At 39.3% G+C, this 17882-nt stretch overlaps 1 protein-coding gene across 2 annotated transcripts; it reads left to right on the top strand.

The window, feature by feature from the left end:
- Positions 1-1047: 1047 nt before the first annotated feature.
- LOC119898154 (dysbindin-A-like) lies at positions 1048-16953 on the top strand. 2 transcript variants are annotated; one of them, XM_038712338.1, is made up of 10 exons: positions 1048-1205; positions 2642-2695; positions 6751-6801; positions 6907-6967; positions 9381-9513; positions 10816-10948; positions 12674-12696; positions 13855-14001; positions 15336-15464; positions 15682-15932. In XM_038712338.1, exons 1-10 carry the CDS (start codon positions 1150-1152, stop codon positions 15930-15932), a joined length of 1038 nt encoding a protein of 345 aa, XP_038568266.1. In that variant the 5' UTR covers positions 1048-1149. The 2 variants fall into 2 exon arrangements, with proteins under 2 accessions (XP_038568266.1, XP_038568265.1); XM_038712337.1 differs by lacking the exon at positions 1048-1205 and adding an exon at positions 1248-2423 and having other exon boundaries at positions 15682-16953.
- The last annotated feature ends 929 nt before the right edge of the window (positions 16954-17882 follow it).

Here is a 17882-nt window from a genome sequence, read left to right as displayed (position 1 = left end):
TTAAAAGCATTCAGTCAGTGACATCTGTCAGAACAGACCTACTGATAGAAATGTTTCACAGCTTGTTAAGATTACATCGGGGAGGGATAGACGTTCAGGTTTGTTGGGTGCCAGCTCATGAGGGAGTAAATGGAAATGAGATTGCGGATAAACTAGCAAAAGAGGCATTACAAAAGGAAATAACAGTTCAAATACCTCTAGGAGAAGGAAGAGCAGCCATTAAGAGAAAGATACTGAAATATGGCAGAAATGGTGGGAGGAAGACAGGAAAGGAAGAAGTTACTATAAAATACAAAAGTCTGTCAGTAATAAAAATGATAGCGAAAGGACCAGACCGAGAGTAGATCACACAGGACTGAATGGCACCTTGTTTTTATTGGGGTTTATTGAAAACTGTGAGGTTAAAGAAAATGTTGAACATGTCATTTTGCCCTGCATATTGTTTGAGTTGGAAAGACAGATATTTCAAGATTGGGTTCAGGAGGCAGGGCGGGAATGGAATCTGAAAACAGAAGGAGGAGAATCACCAGGAAGGCATTATTTAAATTTCTTAAAGACACTCTGGGCTGGTGAACAGAACATGAGAGCACCTTACTGGGGTTTGTGGTTGAGTGATATGATGTTACACACTCCAGTGCAGTAGGTGGCGGTATGCACTTAAAAGTTGTTTGCAATCCTCCATTAACTAAGAAGACAAAGAAGAAGCAGAAGCATCATTGCATCAGATAGCTGGGCAGCGCTCACCAGTATTAAATCTGTAAAGTCCTGTAGGCTGGATCTGGTATTTAGTATTCATAGCTCTCTGTGTAGATTATATCACAAGGGCTGGACTGTGTGCTTTGTCTGGGTTCCTGCGAGGAGGAGAACAGCAGCAGTTGTAGAGAAAGCTGAGCTTAGGTTCACTGTGGAGAACCTCCTTGGGGATAAAGCATGGGGAATATCTAAGCACCTCATTAAATATCTGAAAGAAACGGGATTAACTGAAAGGATATAGATTTTCAGTCTGCACATATAATCTGTTCCACACTCCAGTCCGGTAGGTGGCGGTAATGCTCCTAAATGCTGGTCAAACCAGAAGAAGAAGAAGAAGAAGTTGTTTTCAGATGAGAAAAGTCCAGTTCGGGGGAAAAACTGAAACTGAGAGGAATCATGTTTGAAAACTTCAGAGAAAGACTTCACATGGTCCAGCAGGATTTCAGTACGGGGTCGGTCTGTTTTTCCCCCCCCGACATCTTTCTTTAGCCGAGACGGCTGACAGAATGAAGGTTTTAGGGTTAACTAGCTTAACGTTAGATGTGTAATTTACAACAACATGTAACTTTCATTCAAACCTTTATTTAACCAAAAAAAAAAAAACTTCTTGAGATTAAAAATCTCTTTTACAAGAGTGTCCGCGACACGTTAACGTAACGTTTTACTAAATGATGGACGTGTTAAAACTTCCCACCGTAGAGACGTGATTAGCAGCTAATGTTAGCTTCGGCAGCTAACCGACGCTATAAGCTACATCCTTCCTTCTGCTTCTGTAACATCAGCTTTTAAGTTACGGCGTCAATTTCACCGTCTCTGAGTTTAAACAGGCGACTTATTTAGTTATTTCGTCGGTGTGATTTGTAACTGCGTCAGGTTGGAGGCTAGCTGGCTGTTGATGGCTGTCAGCTGACGGTCATGTGATGATGCTAACATGAAGTGCAGCCGTGAATCATTTATTCTATTTATAATGTTTTGTCAAAAAGAAAACCCAGTGGACTTAAAATCTAATACAATGCTTCCAATATCCTTGCTTATTTAACTATTTGGTGTCTGTAGATGATGATGATAAAATCAGATTAAACTAGACCAGTACTGTGTTGAACTGGAACCAAAGACACTTATCATACAAAAACAGTCTGCATTATCATATCTAATCCCTCATTTTTTAACATTTCAAGTTTCAAATTTGTTGAGCAAATATCTCCTTTCCTGCCGCTCAGGTTGACTGTGAATGAAATGTAATCTGCGTTCAATAAAGCAGTTGTCATACTCTGCAAATAATATTAAACTGTCTCTAGACCTGCTGTATATATATTTTGTGATGAATTGGCAATATATAGATTAAACTGCAATAACACGTGCAGAATCAGACACCTGTGATTGCTCGATTAGCTCGCAGGTAAGATGGAGCACTGGTGTAACTGGGTGTTACTTATTGCTCAGGTGAGTTCGAATCCAGCTTGACGCGATTTTGTGAAAAGTCTTGTTTTCTTTTATTTCTTTTTCCCGCATGTGGCTATATAATGTAGTGCTCACTCGTACAATCATGATCGCCGCAGTAGATTAAAGATGCGACTTGAAACTCGCCAGGAACATGTTTGTGACCGTGTGATGAATCAGGGGATGGAGGCAGCTGCTGCACACAACACGCAGACGCGTACGGCAACCCGGTTAGTTTGAAAACCAGTAGGCTTGAGCTGCTGTTTAATTAAAATTGCCTGGAAGAGCAGCAGAGGGATGGACAGATTTAGAGCAGGAAGTCCTAGCGTGTACAATTTAAGATGGAAAAAATGTGGATTGTAAAACACAAGGGAAGAGGATGGATCCTTGCTGAATTGACAACTTGTCTTTATTTTTCTCTCTCTCTCTCTTTCCTCCCACCCTCCAGCTTCAAGAGCTTTGGAGACAAATCAAGAGACCCCAAAACCAAGAGGCGACCCAGGTGAGCAGAAACCTGTCGTGACATAAAGATATTAACGTCAAACTTTCTTCCATAGTGCTTTGTTCTAAAATGACAATTCAGCTGAACTGATTAATCCTATGAATCCTGTTTCAATTAGTCAGTTGAAATAAATATTAAAACGTCTCATTGATATTTCAATATTTTATTCAATCATCCTGAAAAAGACGCACATAAAGCACGTTAGAATAATGATAATAATAGGGCTGTACTAAATTGAGGTTTTTGAATGAAGCTGCAAATGTCTGTTTATATTTTATGACCTCACCCTAAAAAAGTTAAACTCTTCGAGCAGAATCCCAAATTTCAATAAAGTGTAACGATTAAAAGCAGAATTAGTAGGATATGTGGATCGCTGTTTGTGGACCCGCCATTTAAAGTTTGCCCTACAGGGCTTTACAGTACGAGTATTTCACTCGTTCTGCTCGGGTTGTGACGGTAAAATATATTGATCCACCGTGTTACAGACGCCGTTTTGGCCGCTAGTAAAAGTTACTTCAAAGCATGGACCACTTCCTGTCGGCTCGGAGGTGTTGCGAGGCTACCCAGCCGACCAATCACTCGACGTTACATGTTTGAGGAGGTGCACGTCAGGCGATTCAACGCAGAAGTATAAATTACACTTAAAGCATCACGGCCAGAGCAGAGAAGCCAGAGCTTTAAGACCCTCCCTTGTTGTTAAGGTCTTCTGTTTGGGAACAGTTTCCACAGTTTCAGTGAAATACAACAACGGACAAGTCGATAAGATGAAAGCAGCGGGCCGACATTTCTCAGCAGTGATCGGGTTTGTTTCTGGCCACACGTCAAACTTGCTAACTCACTAATGGTGTCACACGAAGGAGAACGTCACTGCAACATAACGAGCAGAGTGCAAACACCTTTCAGCGTTTAAACCGACTTCAGACTGTTTTATCTGAGCAGCTTCATGCTGCGATTCATGCTGCTCATAGACGGAATAAAAGAAGAAGAATGCTGCACTGTAATCCATATTATTATATATTTTTTATTATATTAGCTATATGTGGTGTTGTGTTGAGAATATTTTATTTAGTGGAGAACTTGTTAGTAGTTTGCAGCAGTTTTTTATTTTATATAATTTATTTATTATGTGTAATTTGGAAGTTTGTTTAAAAATTGTAATTTGTAAAATAAACTGAACCGTGACTTCAAAACCGAGGTACATACCAAACCCAGATTTTTGTGTACCGTTACACCCCTATTTTACAAACAATAATTGTGATTCATGTTGATAAAAGTGGGCAGGAGGGTGAGTGTGAGCAAGCATTCTCAATGTGACAACCCTTTCCATTATGTGGTGACTGGTACCCTACAGGCCTTTTTGCTATCTTGGTTATTAAGTAATAATTTCCACCGTGTTGTCCACCTTTAGATGGCCTGCATTACAACAACACGGGGCGCAGAGTCAAAGATGTGCTTTTTGTAGTCCATCTTTAGAACATTGTAGTTTGCTCACGGCAGGTCACGTCAGTAACATCCGCCATCGCATAATTAGGTCGCTTAGAAAAGAGCTGATTCTCTGAGCCCCGCGGTCCTCTTTTTGTCAGTCCTTATGAATTCTCCTTCACATCTTTCCTTGACCTCATGACGTTTTCCGTCAAGGAAAGGTGGCTAGGAAAGGAGATTTTTTTTCACTTTTCGGACGCAGCCATAGTCTGACTGGCCACCAAGAGAAATCCCGGTGTTTTCTCTTCTTTTCTGCTGCATTGACTAAATTTGTAATTATCTTCACAGTGTTCTTATTGTAGGCTAATTCTCTATTTTGTATTTTATGGACTCTTCTTTTATGTGTAATATGATTAAGATGTAAAGGTACAGCTGCACATCATGTCCATGTCCTAAAAAAGGAGCCAGCGGAGAGTGAAAAAGAAAACTACAGAGTGATTGGAATTATCAGCCCCCACCCATCCATATTTTTTGGACACGGAAAATAGTCCAAATAGTCTAAATATGGGAAAACATTTAGGATAATTCAGTTAGAGCCTACAGATGGGCTGAATGTCAGAAACTGGCAGTTATTCAATTAAGATCTCCTCCCTAAAATGACAGAGGCAGCCGGACTCGCTGTATGAACGTCATGCTGTTGTGTTAAGAATAACTTCATTTCAGCTGCAACTGCAGTGGAACAAGTCAGGATAAAATCTAAAAATATTTTATCAAGTGTCCTGTATTAATAGCCTACTTCTCATCATCAACTGGGTACAGATTAGTACGATATTTGGAAGCGATACACATTTGCTGTAAAATTTTAAATCTTTAAATCAGCTTTTGTTGAAGATTACAGTTAATTGTCATGTTTAATCTTTATAAATGGTATATTAAATGAATTGGAGATCCATCCCAGAGATAGAGACTTTGACTAAGTCTTTACCTGCTGCCATTTTAACTAATGTTCATATCACTCAAGTGTAACCACCGAGTACCAGAGTATTGTTCAGGTAACGCTAACCTGGCCCAGTGCCCTGTGGCGGCTGCTGTCCGGAGCTCAGTGTCTACGCGTACACAACCGCAGTAGAAACAATAAGGTTACTTCAGCGGACTGTTCATTCGCAGCTAACGTTAAATTCAGGCAAGCAAAGCAAAATAAACAATATAACCACATCAAAAATCGCACACACGGCTGCAGTTAAGTTCAGATTGAGAAGGCGGAGACATTTAACTATTTGAAAAGGAAGGTCGTTCTCCTGTCTGTCATGGCGGCTAAGGGGTCAATAACCAAGTTCCCCGAAACCCCTTTTTCCTCCCCAGGCGCCGCTAAAGCTGCTAACAGCTCCCGTTATTTCATCTGAATGACGTTGATCGCGTGCTGTGATTTGATTGGCGTGAAGCCCGAGTAATCACAGTGAGGCAGTGGCGTGACAGTGGCCTCATCTGATTGGTTAATCATTTAATTTTTTTTCACAAAGGGATGCCAGCTCTGCTTGGCCTCCTCGTGTAGTCAGACTGCAGGTCAGGCTGCGGTGGTGCAATATAGTGTTTCACCAGATGACAGCAACAGCTCATAAGATTTATCAAAACTATAAAGATTGTGTTTTTATTAAAATGATAAATAGTCTGATAAGGGAAGCCGGGTTTCCCCTGGCCTCTGGGAGAAAACGCCACTGTTACAAATAGAACAACAGACCCTATTTGTCAGATACCTGATCAGAAAAATACTGGACCTCAGATCAGTGTTTTTACTGAAGACCTTGGCTTAACACATAAATGGTTTATGACACGGATCTACTTTGTTCTGTGTTTCATCACGCTGAGTAATACTCAGTAAGGTCATCTTTGCACTCCAGACTAACTTTTTCACTGGAAGCATGTAACGTTAGTTTGAGCCATTTTCTCACTCATAGGTGGCCGTTAAAGTAAACAGGAAATATAAAATGGCGAAACTTTTAGTTAATTGTATTTTTATTTGGGCGCCAGCCAGGGTGAACTTGACAAGTCGTTGCGTCACAGTAATATGGCAGAATACCCTCACAAGTAAATTAATTTTGGTGACAATAAAGAAAATATATTGTCAACAAAACAGGGTGTGGTTTCAACAAACAAATCAAACAGTCAGAAATAAACAAAATACTCTTGGGAATAGTTATGCGTAATAAGTTCAGCTCTTTGCACAGTCAAGGAGGGAAAAACAAAACGTCACCCCAGCCCCAAAATCGTCCCACTCAACCGCCTCTAAAGTCTTTCTGTGGTGATCTCCGCATAACAGACACGCCTTTTGCTTTAGCCAACGTCGCTTACAATGCGACCTGGCGGGCCGCCGTTGCGTTCATGGTTCGGGTAAAATGTGGTTTTACTCAATAGACAAATGACGTTACCTTGACATCAGCGGTTCAGAACCTTGAACGTGGGGCGATGAGCAGAGAGCACCTCGTTGTTGGTCTCTGTCTCAAATACTCCCACACCTTAGATGGTGGTAGGTTTTCCAGCTGCAGCTTGTTCTCCCTGCATGGATCGGACTCTTAACATCATTCATTTGCTAAGCGACTGCGCTAAAAACATTGTCTGCTCTGTTTGTTGTTCAGGTTTGAAGAAAGCCTTACTTATTTCAGCGCTGGACTGGAAATCCTAAGCAGGTTTCTGCAAATACACACACACACACACAGTCTCAGTTTCACTCAGCTTTGATGTATCTAGAGGATGATGTGATGGTTATGTAAATAAAATGTGTTTCTGTATAGGTATGAGGAGAGTTGGTTTCTGCTCCATAAAAGAACTAAAGACTGTGCTGAAGCTGCAGAGGTAGGATCAGTACTTCTGTTCTGCTGTGTTAAAGGTGCAGCCAGAAAAAATCCAGTGTAGCGATACCAGCGTAGGCTGTTCATAGGCTACAGTGAAATAGGGCTGGGCAATAAAACAATAAATAAGTATCGCAATATAATTTTCCTCAATAACAATAAAAATAAATGTTCAATATATCGTCAATAAATATTTGCTTTAATTCTTTTTAATCACAAACAAATTACCACTTAATTTTTCCATTAAAATATTTTATTTTGTTGGGAAAAGATATTAGTTTTGAATGTTCTGCCTCAGACTTGGCATCAAGTATTTGTCACATTCTGACCTTAAAGTTTTACCTCATAATTAACCGTCCGGTTTCTTCAATTTTCACTCGGGAGCAAAAATCAGCCTTTAAACTTGAAAGAAATAACGATTTGACGTATGTTGTGATACTTGAATGATATGAAATGGGTTTTATCGTGAAATCATTTTTGGCCGTATCTCCCAGCCCTACAGTGAAGTGATGGAGAAACTTAGATTTATATTATATATAACTCTTAATATTTGAGAGAGCGAGTCCCCACCTGCACAAGTTTATAAGGAAATAACCTTAAATAGAGCTGAAAGGATGAATTCATTGGTCAACAGAAAGCTTATTCACAACAATTTTGATAACGAGTTAACCATTTAAAGAACTGTTAATATTTGCATTTACTCATTTGGCAAATGCTTTTATCCAAAGTAGGGCCGGATGATACGGCCGCCAAAAATGTTGATAAAAAGTTTCATATGTTTCGATATCGATAATTATCACGATAAGTATCAAACGGTTATTTCTTTTGAGTTTAAAGGCTGGTTTTTGCTCCTGAGCGAAAGTTGAAGAAACCTGATTTAATAATAATAACGAAATCTGACAAAGAACATTCCAAACAATTACGATAAAATCTTTGTCATCAAATATGTACCAGTCAAATTAAATAAAAGCTTTTATCAGTCCTTTTTCCTCAACAAAATAAACATCTTGATAAAAAAATGTAGTCCTTATTTTGTCTATGATTTATGTGACAATAAATCGATATGGCAATACATCGTTGTACATTTTTCCATGATACTGTGTCAATATTCCAGTCATAAAGTTGCAGCTTTATGGTTAGCTCAATGCTAACATATAATAGGAATCTCCATTAACGTGCTAACGGACATTAGCATCGCGAAAATACAATCCTAACATAAACTACACATTTTGCTTCACATGCTGAACATCCTGAGTGACGAAATAAAAAAGAGCTGCTAACTTCACTGGCTGAATCTGCTACTCCACAGCTACAGCAACCCCAAAGGGTCAAAACTCAAACCCAATATTCCCAGTGGCCTAAAACTAAAAATACAGCTATCGGTAGGAAGAGAAAGGGCAGCACAACGCTGTGCTACTGAACAGTTATTAATATAATGTGATGTACAGATTAGACTTAGGTGGTAACACTGCAGTTTGTATTATCAGTAAAAAATTTAGTGAATTTGCATTTTGTGCCTTTTTTATAAACAAATGTTTTGATGATAATTTTTCACAGTTGCTCTGTAGTTTTATTTACAGACTGCGCAGAATTGTGCTGTTTTCTAACAGTTTGGATTTGCAGCAAATAAATAGCAAACCTTTTGTAGTAATAGTTAGACAGATATCGTGATGTATCACTTTAGGATTGTCGAGCGATATATCGATTATCACAGAATTGCTGTATCGTGATATCATCGTGAGCCGTGTATCGCATCGTATCTGTTGCTTTTCTCTTTTTATGTAAACTAAATATCTTTGGGATTTAGACTTGTCGGTAGTAAACAAGTCATGTTGCGATGGGCAGTTTTCACTTTTAGCCTACATTTTGTAAACCAAATGATTAATTGAGAAAGTAAGCAGCAGATTAATTAATTCATTTATAGTGAAAATAATTGTTTGTTGCAGCTCTAAAACAGGCGAGTGTCACCCAGATTGTAATGCTCATGAAACAATAATGGCTGAGTACAGATGGACATGACTTTCATTGTCTATACAACAGAAGCAACATAGTAGAGTCCATTTGTGAGGTTGGTGGTAGGTGTTTCCACAAACTGCAGTAAGCTTCAGTCATACGCAACCCTTCCTCTAATCAGCTGACTTTCTCGCCCAGATGTGTTCGTTGTTGCTTAACGTCAGTGACATAAGCTCATGTGAGGCTACAGTGGAAGCTTCGCAAGGAAAAGACCTGCAGTCATTGGCTGGTTTAACCCTAACCCATCGTTATTTTGAAGCTGTTATGTTTATACAGACAGAGTTAAACGAATATATAATAAGTGAACAGTGAGTTTGCTACGGGTGATTGTGCTGCTTTCAGCTTATATTTACAGCAGCTGTCCCCTCTGCTCTGTGTCATCTCCACCCTTCTGTGTGTGTTAGGCAGCAGACGGGGAAATAGTGATGCTCTCAGCACACTGGGAGAGGAGAAGAACCGTTCTGACAGAACTACAGGAACAACTGCAAAGCTTGCCGGCCTTTATCAGTGAGCTTGATGCCATCACTGCTAACATAGGTAAGGAGACTGTTTCATTCCCCAGGAAAAACAAGTTAACGATAATGTCAGGTAGTGGACCTCGCTGAGTGTCTGCATAGTTTTTTCTTCACAGTGACAGATGAAGTACTAACATCCTGTATTTGGATAGGTATTGAACCCCAAAATGTTCAGTATTAATACACAAAAACTCAGCAGTCTTCCCCATGATTGTGAATTCCAGACTGAGAGACCAATTAAAGGCTCAGGAACCCTTTGCAGGTGTTTTGGATTAATTAGCTGATTAGAGTGGGACACTTTGAGCCTACAATACTGAACCTTTTCACAATATTCTAATTTTCTGAGATTTTGAATTTGGGGTTTTCATAAGCTGTAAACAATAATCATCAGAATTATATCAAATAAAAGGTGAAACTAATATATTATATAGACTCATTACATGCAAAGTGAGATATTTCAAGCCTTTAAGTTGAATTACTGAAATAAATGAACTTTTGCACGATATATTATTATACAAGTGAAACTTGAAAAATTTGCATAATAATATCATAATACATTTTATTTGTAGTGCACTTTACATTTGAAGCAAATCTCAAAGTGCTACAGTTAAGATCATAAAAGCAAGGTAAAAACATCAATATAAAATACAAATAGGTAATGCAACAGCTTACAGGGTTAATTAATTAAAACTCGTGCGTTCTGCTAAAAAGAAATGGTTTTTAGTCCTTTTTTTAAAAGTCTCAGAAGTGTGAGGTGCCTTCAGATGTTCAGGGAGCAGCAGAACAGAAAGCCAGATCACCCATGATGCTGAGCTTAATCCTGGGGGGGAAGGAGGCGGTTTGAGTTTGTTGCCCCTTTTCATAGTGATATTTTGGCATTGACACTTTTATTTCACGTCAGGAATTTTTTCATAGTGACACATTTTGTTTAATACAACAAAGCCAGAATGAGCCTGAATCGACCAACTAAGATTATTACTTAATTATTAGCTTAGCTCCTGTTGGCTTAACAGCAAAAGACCCTTTTTATTCTTTGTGATCTTACAGAGCTGCGTCTTTCTCTGAGGAAGATCTCTAGATTCAAAATGTAGCAGAATTAACTTTAAATTAAGCAGCTAGCATTAGCTGTCTCTTCACCTTGATGCTAATTAATAAACCAAGCTCACAACTGGGGCTGCAGCTAACGATGATTTTAGTATTCAAAGCTTCTAACGATTATTTGTTGATGATGATAAATAATCAAATAATGCTCATCTTCTGCAAATACTTATGTATTGCACATATTTTTTGAGTGATTGTGATTTGTGTTTGTTTATGTCTCCAGCTCAGTTGGAAGGCGAGTTTGAGGAGATGGAGTGCAGACTGGCCTACCTGGAGACTCTGTGTTGTCAGTGTGAGCAGCAGACATTCAAACAGCATCATATCAACCAACTCGAAGTCTATAAGAAAAAAAAGAGGTACGAGATGCATATCACTGATTAGCCACTGATGTCAGGCTGAATTTTGTCTTTTTATTTTAATAAAATCGTTCTTGAGTAGAGATTGTTATTGTTCCTTAATGCGTTTTGGTTACCAATAGAACTGTCTTTACACCCGTTGTCAAAAATGTACTAAGCTCAGGTACTAAAGCTTTTTTTTTGTTTTGCATTTTTGTTTTTTCCTGCTTGGATCACATTTCATAATTTACAGGGTGTCTGCGGGTAAAAAAGGTAAAGAAAATCAGTTTAGTGAAAATTAAGGCCATAAACAAAGAAGTACCTGCCCGAGATCGATTTTCGCCTACTTTTGCTGTTTTAGCTGTTTTCAGTCCAAAAACCGTGGTTGTTTGTGACACTAGAGATTGTAGTTGAGTATATTTAGGCAATATTTACTGTTTAAATGCTGACTTTCACTGGTAGATATCCACAGGTTAATGCTGGTACTCTAGCAGACTAGCTCTGCAATGTCTAAAGGTGCGTTCACACCGAAAGCGAATCCAGCGTTTTGTGCGGCTTGATTACACACAAAGTCAATGCAAAGATGCAAATTCCTGTGAATTTGCTTGCAGGAAATTTCGCTTTGCTTCGGAGCGCTGTTTGGAGAGGACCAGGCGAGCGGTGTAATGACAATCCGCTGGCCGACGGGGAGCTGCTAAAGAAGAAAAGTGTTCGGGGAGCAGCGCTGCAGCTTTCAGACAGATAAACCCCCGTAGTCGGTCTGGATTCTGCTCTGACAGCTATGCTGTTTACCCGCGGGAGGAGCTCAGAGTTACCTGCTTTTATTAAATTAGCACCAGAGTTCTGCTGGACTACGACTTCATATTTATATAAAAATCGGACATTACTGGGAGAAAAGAAAGCGAGGAGGTTTAACTCCCTGGTGAGTTCAGAAAAACAGCTGTCAAAGTTAGCACGCTGTATAACTGGTAGTCAACAGGTGCGTTCAAGATAACTGTGGCTGACTTTCGCCGACTTATTAGTCTAACGTGAGCTGCAGGCGACTGCAGGGGCGGGGAATAAAAACAGCGCCGTCAAGTCGGACACAATCTACCTCCGGTAGACTGCGTCAGGACTGCAATAATCGGATCTTTCTCCCACTGACGTTTTACAGCGCAGGTGTTGTGCGTGTTCTCAAATTCTGCATGCCTGCCGTGAATTGCATTCACCACGTGGGAGGTAACGCTCTTTTATGCAGAGAAAAGAGGTGGATGCAAATCTCGGCAGGTAGCCCACAACATCTGTTCTGCCGAATTATGAATCCACTTATGAAGCTCCTTTTCTGACACTTTGCTGTTCACATTGTTTGAACGCAGTTAACGCAACATGTTTTTGCTGAAATTCCAGAAATGGTGCTTTTACTAAGTGTAATAATAACGATTCTTAAAGTTCATTAAATATATACTGATCGTTTATCACTATTGAAGAACCCCACAAAGAATTGTATAGCGTTTAAAAGCAGAACTTTTCAATTCTCTGCAGGCATGCTAATTTACTTATTATTATTATTATTATTATTATTAATTTGTATTGACGACGTATGTCTATACAGGAGGCTGAACCATTTCATGGCTTCCTTGTCTTAGTGTTTCTTCCTCCCTCCCTGACAAGGGAATACGATACAATTTGTTTAGTCAGATAAATATAATGACATAATGTTAAAATATCTGTTTTAATGTGAACTTGTCTGATATTTGTCTTGAACAGGAGGGAAGTGGAGGCGCTGAAAGGTGAGCTGCTGTACTTTCATCAGATATTACTGGTGTGTAACACAAATGTGTGATGAATGCACTGACTACATTACCACCTAATTACAGTGGGCAGTGTGACAAAGCATTTGGTTCTTTTGTAATTTATCTATTATTGTGTATTTGCTGCAATGAATGGCATAGGGAGCTATGGAAATAAAATATAGCATTAAACAAAAGGAACCTGAATAAAACATGTAGAGAAGCACCGATCGCATTTTTTATTTAAAAAAATAATAATTCATTCCAATTTTGGCAGTAATTGACAGCACAAACTTAACCATTTTATAACTTTTATTTATTGGAAAATGATCTTTATTAGGACCCCCATTAGCTTTTGTGACTGTGATCCATTAAACTGTATGTTCATTATAAAACACTGACTATTAAATAACTTGAATTCTCTATGAACTGCAGCAGGTTACAGGACCTTCTCTCACTCAAACACATCTGAAAATAAAAAGTTTTTAGTAGCCTATGCTATTTCTTATTTCATATTTCACCATTTTGTTCTGCTAAATTCTCTAAATTACTTTACTCACAACTACTGTAATCTGCCCGATGAAGCTGAAAACCGACCCATTCCCAGCCAGTCGATCGGTGCACACCTAAAAAACATGACATTTGTTTAAGTAACTGGTGTCAACAAGTAATTTCTTTTGAGAAACCGCCCATGTAGTAAATTAGGTTGACTGGTTGATGAAGTGTGTAATTTCATTCCCGTGTCCTATGCCAAAATGGTGATATGTGACTGGAATAAACTTTCTGAATGATGGTAAACCTGTTGCAAGCAACCGACACACTGAAGCTGATGATACAATTGGCAACTTTTAGCGCAATGTTGCTGGGTAATGTTGCCATCAATGGGCAACCAGGTGAGACACAGGTCAACTACTTAGGGCAATGAAACATACAGCTCAGACTCTTATTGGCTTCAATGCAACCAATTTAGATGCATATGCCCCTAAAACTAGATAGATGTGAACCGGTGAAATGATTCACAGTGTGGGAGTAAAGTACCGCAACATTGCTCTAAAAGTTGCCCCGTGTATCATCAGCTTTGACTGATACTACTGTTAATGGTAAAATGTGAAACACTATGGAGAGTGTTCTTAAAAATGACTTGTGTTTTGTTTGGAGTGGAACTCAATTCTGAGCATGCTCAGAAAATGGCAGAGTTGGAGCAGGCCATGCAACAGAAACTGAGAGAACGACAGAAGGTCTATGAAGAAGCTTTTAACCAAGATGTGAAGCAATACTTGTCCACTGGATACCTGCAGCACAGAGGTAAGTCACTATTCAAATCAGCTTTATTGGCATGGATGTATAACAGTATTGCCAAAGCTACATATAGATCGCATAAGAACAATTAATTTCATACATTACAATATTATATGACATCACTTCCTTTGCATGAATTCAAGACTTTACTTTACAACTTGTGCATTTTTATTGGAGTAACAAAATGATCACGAGTCCATTAGGGGTGTAACGGTACACAAAAATCTGGGTTCGGGTTGTACCTCGGTTTTGAAGTCACGGCTCGGTTTATTTTCGGTACAGTAAGGGAAACATTAAATTGCTGCTGGTTTATTATGAACTTCTGTAAACATCCAAATTAGTTTACAATTTAAAAAAAAACCAACTTCCAAATTACACATAATGAATAAATTATATAAAATAAAAAAAGAAATAAAATTCTGCTGCAAACTACTAACAAGTTCTCCACTAAATAAAATATTCTCAAAACAACACCACATATCTAATAAATATATAGTGTGGATTAGTGTTCTAGTCAAGACCGCCATAACCGAGACCAAGTCGAGACCAAGACCAGTTCCCCACGTTACATGACACACAGTAAAATGTGATCATAGGTTCTTCTCAAACTGATCTGAAAGATCCAGATTCCCATAAAAACGTCCACATAAAAACACTAAGAGGCGAAAACATCTTTATTAAACGCTCCTTTTCAATGTTTACCATCGTGGGGAGGGGGGACAGTCGTCAACGGGAACAACACATTTTTAATTAGGGTTATTGGTTGCATTTGCATTTGTTAACAAATAAATCAGACAACGCAAAAGCAATTTATTGATATTCCCAAAGTTATGTTCTTGACTGGTCTTGAAATAAAATCCCAAATCAATGACCGAGACAAGACAGAGTACAAAGGCGGTCGAGTCTGAGACGAGACCAAGACCATCAAAAAGTGGTCTCGCGTACTACAACAACAATATGGATTACAGTGCAGCATTCTTCTTCTTTTATTCCGTCTATGAGCAGCATCAGTCCCAGCTTGAAGGCCTGCTCAGATAAAAAAGTCTGTTTAAATGCCGAAAGGCTCATTTTTGTTTTTCTCCCTCGTTGCAGTGACGTTCTCCTTCGACTGACGCCATTAGTGAGTTAGCAAGTTTGACGTGTTGCCAGAAACAAACCCGATCACTGCTGAGAAATGTCGGCCCGCCGTTGTTATATTTCACTAGCAAGCAGAAGACCTCAACAACCTTAACAGGGAGGGCTTTCAAGCTCTGGCTTCTCTGCACTGGCCGTGATGCTTAAGTCACTAGCAAGACTATTATTGACCTAAAGAAAATTTAAGTGTGTTTGTGTGTTTGTAGAGCTAACAGGAGCTGATCCGTGTGTTCTCGATCAGATGACAATAACTAGCAAATCAGACATGAAGGCTTTGGATGACTTTCTCAACTCCACTGGTGATGACAGCGATACTGGATCATCGCTGACCTCAGGTAACCCTCAGCTCTCTAAAAGCCCGCCTCTTTGCATTCAGGATGTCCTTTGTTACCCACGCTTTGTTTGAGTAACAGTGGACAGTATTTGCTGGGACAGTGCAGTCCACACAGACGTTAATGGGGGCCCTGATCCCAAGAAAAACTCCAAGTGATAACTAGTCTACTGACGGTGAAGCTTTGTACCTCATTTAAATTGAGTTGTCTTCTCTATCAGGTCCAGACCTCAAGTCTTACTCTTCAGAATCGTTGAGAAGCCAAATGAACCAAGCCCCTCCCACAGACAACCAACGGTCCAACCAGGACGAGCAAGAAGAAGAAGTGGCCAGTGAGGAGAGCGACGATCCCCTGGTGCAGTCAGATGAGGAGGACGTCCAACCCGATATGTCATTGGTTGGCCTGCAGGACGTTGGCACAAGGAGGGGTTCTGATGAGTGTGACCCAGCGGGGGACCTGCCCTCTGGATAACCTGCCAACCAGGCCCCTGAACCTCCTTGAATACTGGCCAAACAAAAAGTACTGTTCTCCCTCAAAAACACACCACTCTGCTGCGACTTGACACAGCGTCTATCTCCACCAACATGAGCTTCACGAGGTCAAATCTGATATGAAATCATGCCTTTAACACAAATGCTGAACTTACTTATGATCGGAGTCAGTAATGCTAACTAACTGTTTGATTCACTATTTAAGCTTTGCTTTGTCACCCTGCAGGTTTTCTATCAATGATCGTGGACTAATTTTGGTTAGTGACGTATCATTTTGTATAAAGCATCTTAGTCTAGGGGGAGTTTGACTGTTGCCACAGTGGCTTATATCCAGCTTACATCTGGCTGTTTAACACCACTGCATTCATAAGCTGTCTGTAATAAATTATGTATATAGGAAGTTTCCTTATTTAACAGTTACAGTTCAAGAGTTCGCTGTATTTCCCTTTGTGCTTATATGAAAAAAACAGTGCAGCAATAATGATGTCTGGAAAACAGCTGTACAGTCCAGCCTACATAAGAAATAAGAAAAGATCTCAAGTGTCAATCGATAAATTTTAAATGATAACGCTGGTGATATTCTATATTTTTGTTACTGTAAACATATCCCATGAAAAACAACAATGAATTAGGTAAGTCTCGTCTGTTTATCCAAAGTATCGTAGCTTATTCCTCTGCTCATCACCTCACAAAACAGCTGTGTCAAAAACAAAATTCAACGCGCTGAATTGTGGCTGATAACGTCTGAAGGCTTATCAGACAGAATACTATGAGACAGGAAAACCCGTTCATGTTACAATCTATCACAGACTGGGGAGACAAACGCATTGTGTTGTTTTTTCATGGGATTTGTTGCAGTAAGAAAACACCCGACTGATCGTTTAGCATGTCTTCTACACCTGTATTGTATTTTACTTGAACTGCACAAAGGTTTTGTCTGACAGTTGGGTTTGAGGTCTTTTTGTCTCCTTACCCATTTAATAAAAATATCAATATCTGCATATTGTATCAGTAGCCGTGTTTCCATCAAGGTTTTTTATTTGCGCATTTTGAAGCATCACATTAGAAAAAGGTCTGCTGAAAAATGCAGGGGAAAAAGTCCTTATTTTAGCAAACAAGTTTTCCCGCTTGCTTGAGATGGTTTTTGTAGCAAATGAGTAAACGCACTAAACGGGAGACGGAAAGACTTTTTCCGAATCAGTTCGTACGTAGCGAACTTGTAACTCACGACTGATCAGCTGTTTCTGCTGTCGGAGTCTCACCCGGTTCTGCAGAGAATTTCCTGCACCAAATTATACGGAAGTCGTGGTAAAGTCAAAATACCACCTGATATTGATGGACCACACTCTGAAACATTAACTTTTAAAATCGTTTTTCTGAAAAATGGTACTTTCTCCCCTATTAAGTGTGAAATGCTACAAATGGGCCTGCGATGTTTGCACCTCAGGCCAGGCAATTTATGTGTGCCAGAACTGAGACTCTAAACACGTCTGATTAGTCAGATACAGAAATGCACATTGTTGCATTAGTCACATCTGTTTAGTTAAGACGTTATACATTTAAGTTATCTGCAGCATTAAATTCAGTTACCATACATCTATTTGCACTCCAGAGGACGTTTGATTTTAAAGTTCAAAGAAAGATGTTAATGTGAGCATTTGTTTTGAATTAAATTATTTATTTTCCAAATTCTCTAGGCTTGATTGTTGATTGATTTTACTTTTAGTTCTGGTTACAATTTGAAATTGAAATCAATATTCACAATTAAGTGTTCTAACTGTTTGATAATCCAGTGTGACAACTTACCTGCCGATGGGGCAACTTGTCACAAGTGCACACTCTCTATTCAACAGTCTACAACTCCATAATGAGATTAGATAGAAGACATAATGAATACAAAACTTCTGCCCAAGACTTCATTCTTTCATTT

The sequence above is a fragment of the Micropterus salmoides genome, unplaced genomic scaffold (assembly GCF_014851395.1).
Source record: "Micropterus salmoides isolate LMB-PRFRI ecotype aquatic unplaced genomic scaffold, ASM1485139v1 Ms_hic_scaffold_11, whole genome shotgun sequence".
NCBI lineage: Eukaryota > Metazoa > Chordata > Actinopteri > Centrarchiformes > Centrarchidae > Micropterus > Micropterus salmoides.
Note: the sequence above shows the minus strand (reverse complement) of the source record. Positions and strands in the feature narration are given on the sequence as shown.

Excerpts from the sequence above, each read along its gene's own strand:
- LOC119898154 (XM_038712337.1), top strand. The coding sequence starts at position 2,323 with ATGCGACTTGAAACTCGCCAGGAACATGTTTGTGACCGTGTGATGAAT. Across the intron at positions 10,949-12,673 it reads GTCTATAAGAAAAAAAAGAG|GAGGGAAGTGGAGGCGCTGA; the intron begins GTACGAGATGCA and ends TGTCTTGAACAG. Across the intron at positions 14,002-15,335 it reads TGGATACCTGCAGCACAGAG|AGCTAACAGGAGCTGATCCG; the intron begins GTAAGTCACTAT and ends GTGTGTTTGTAG.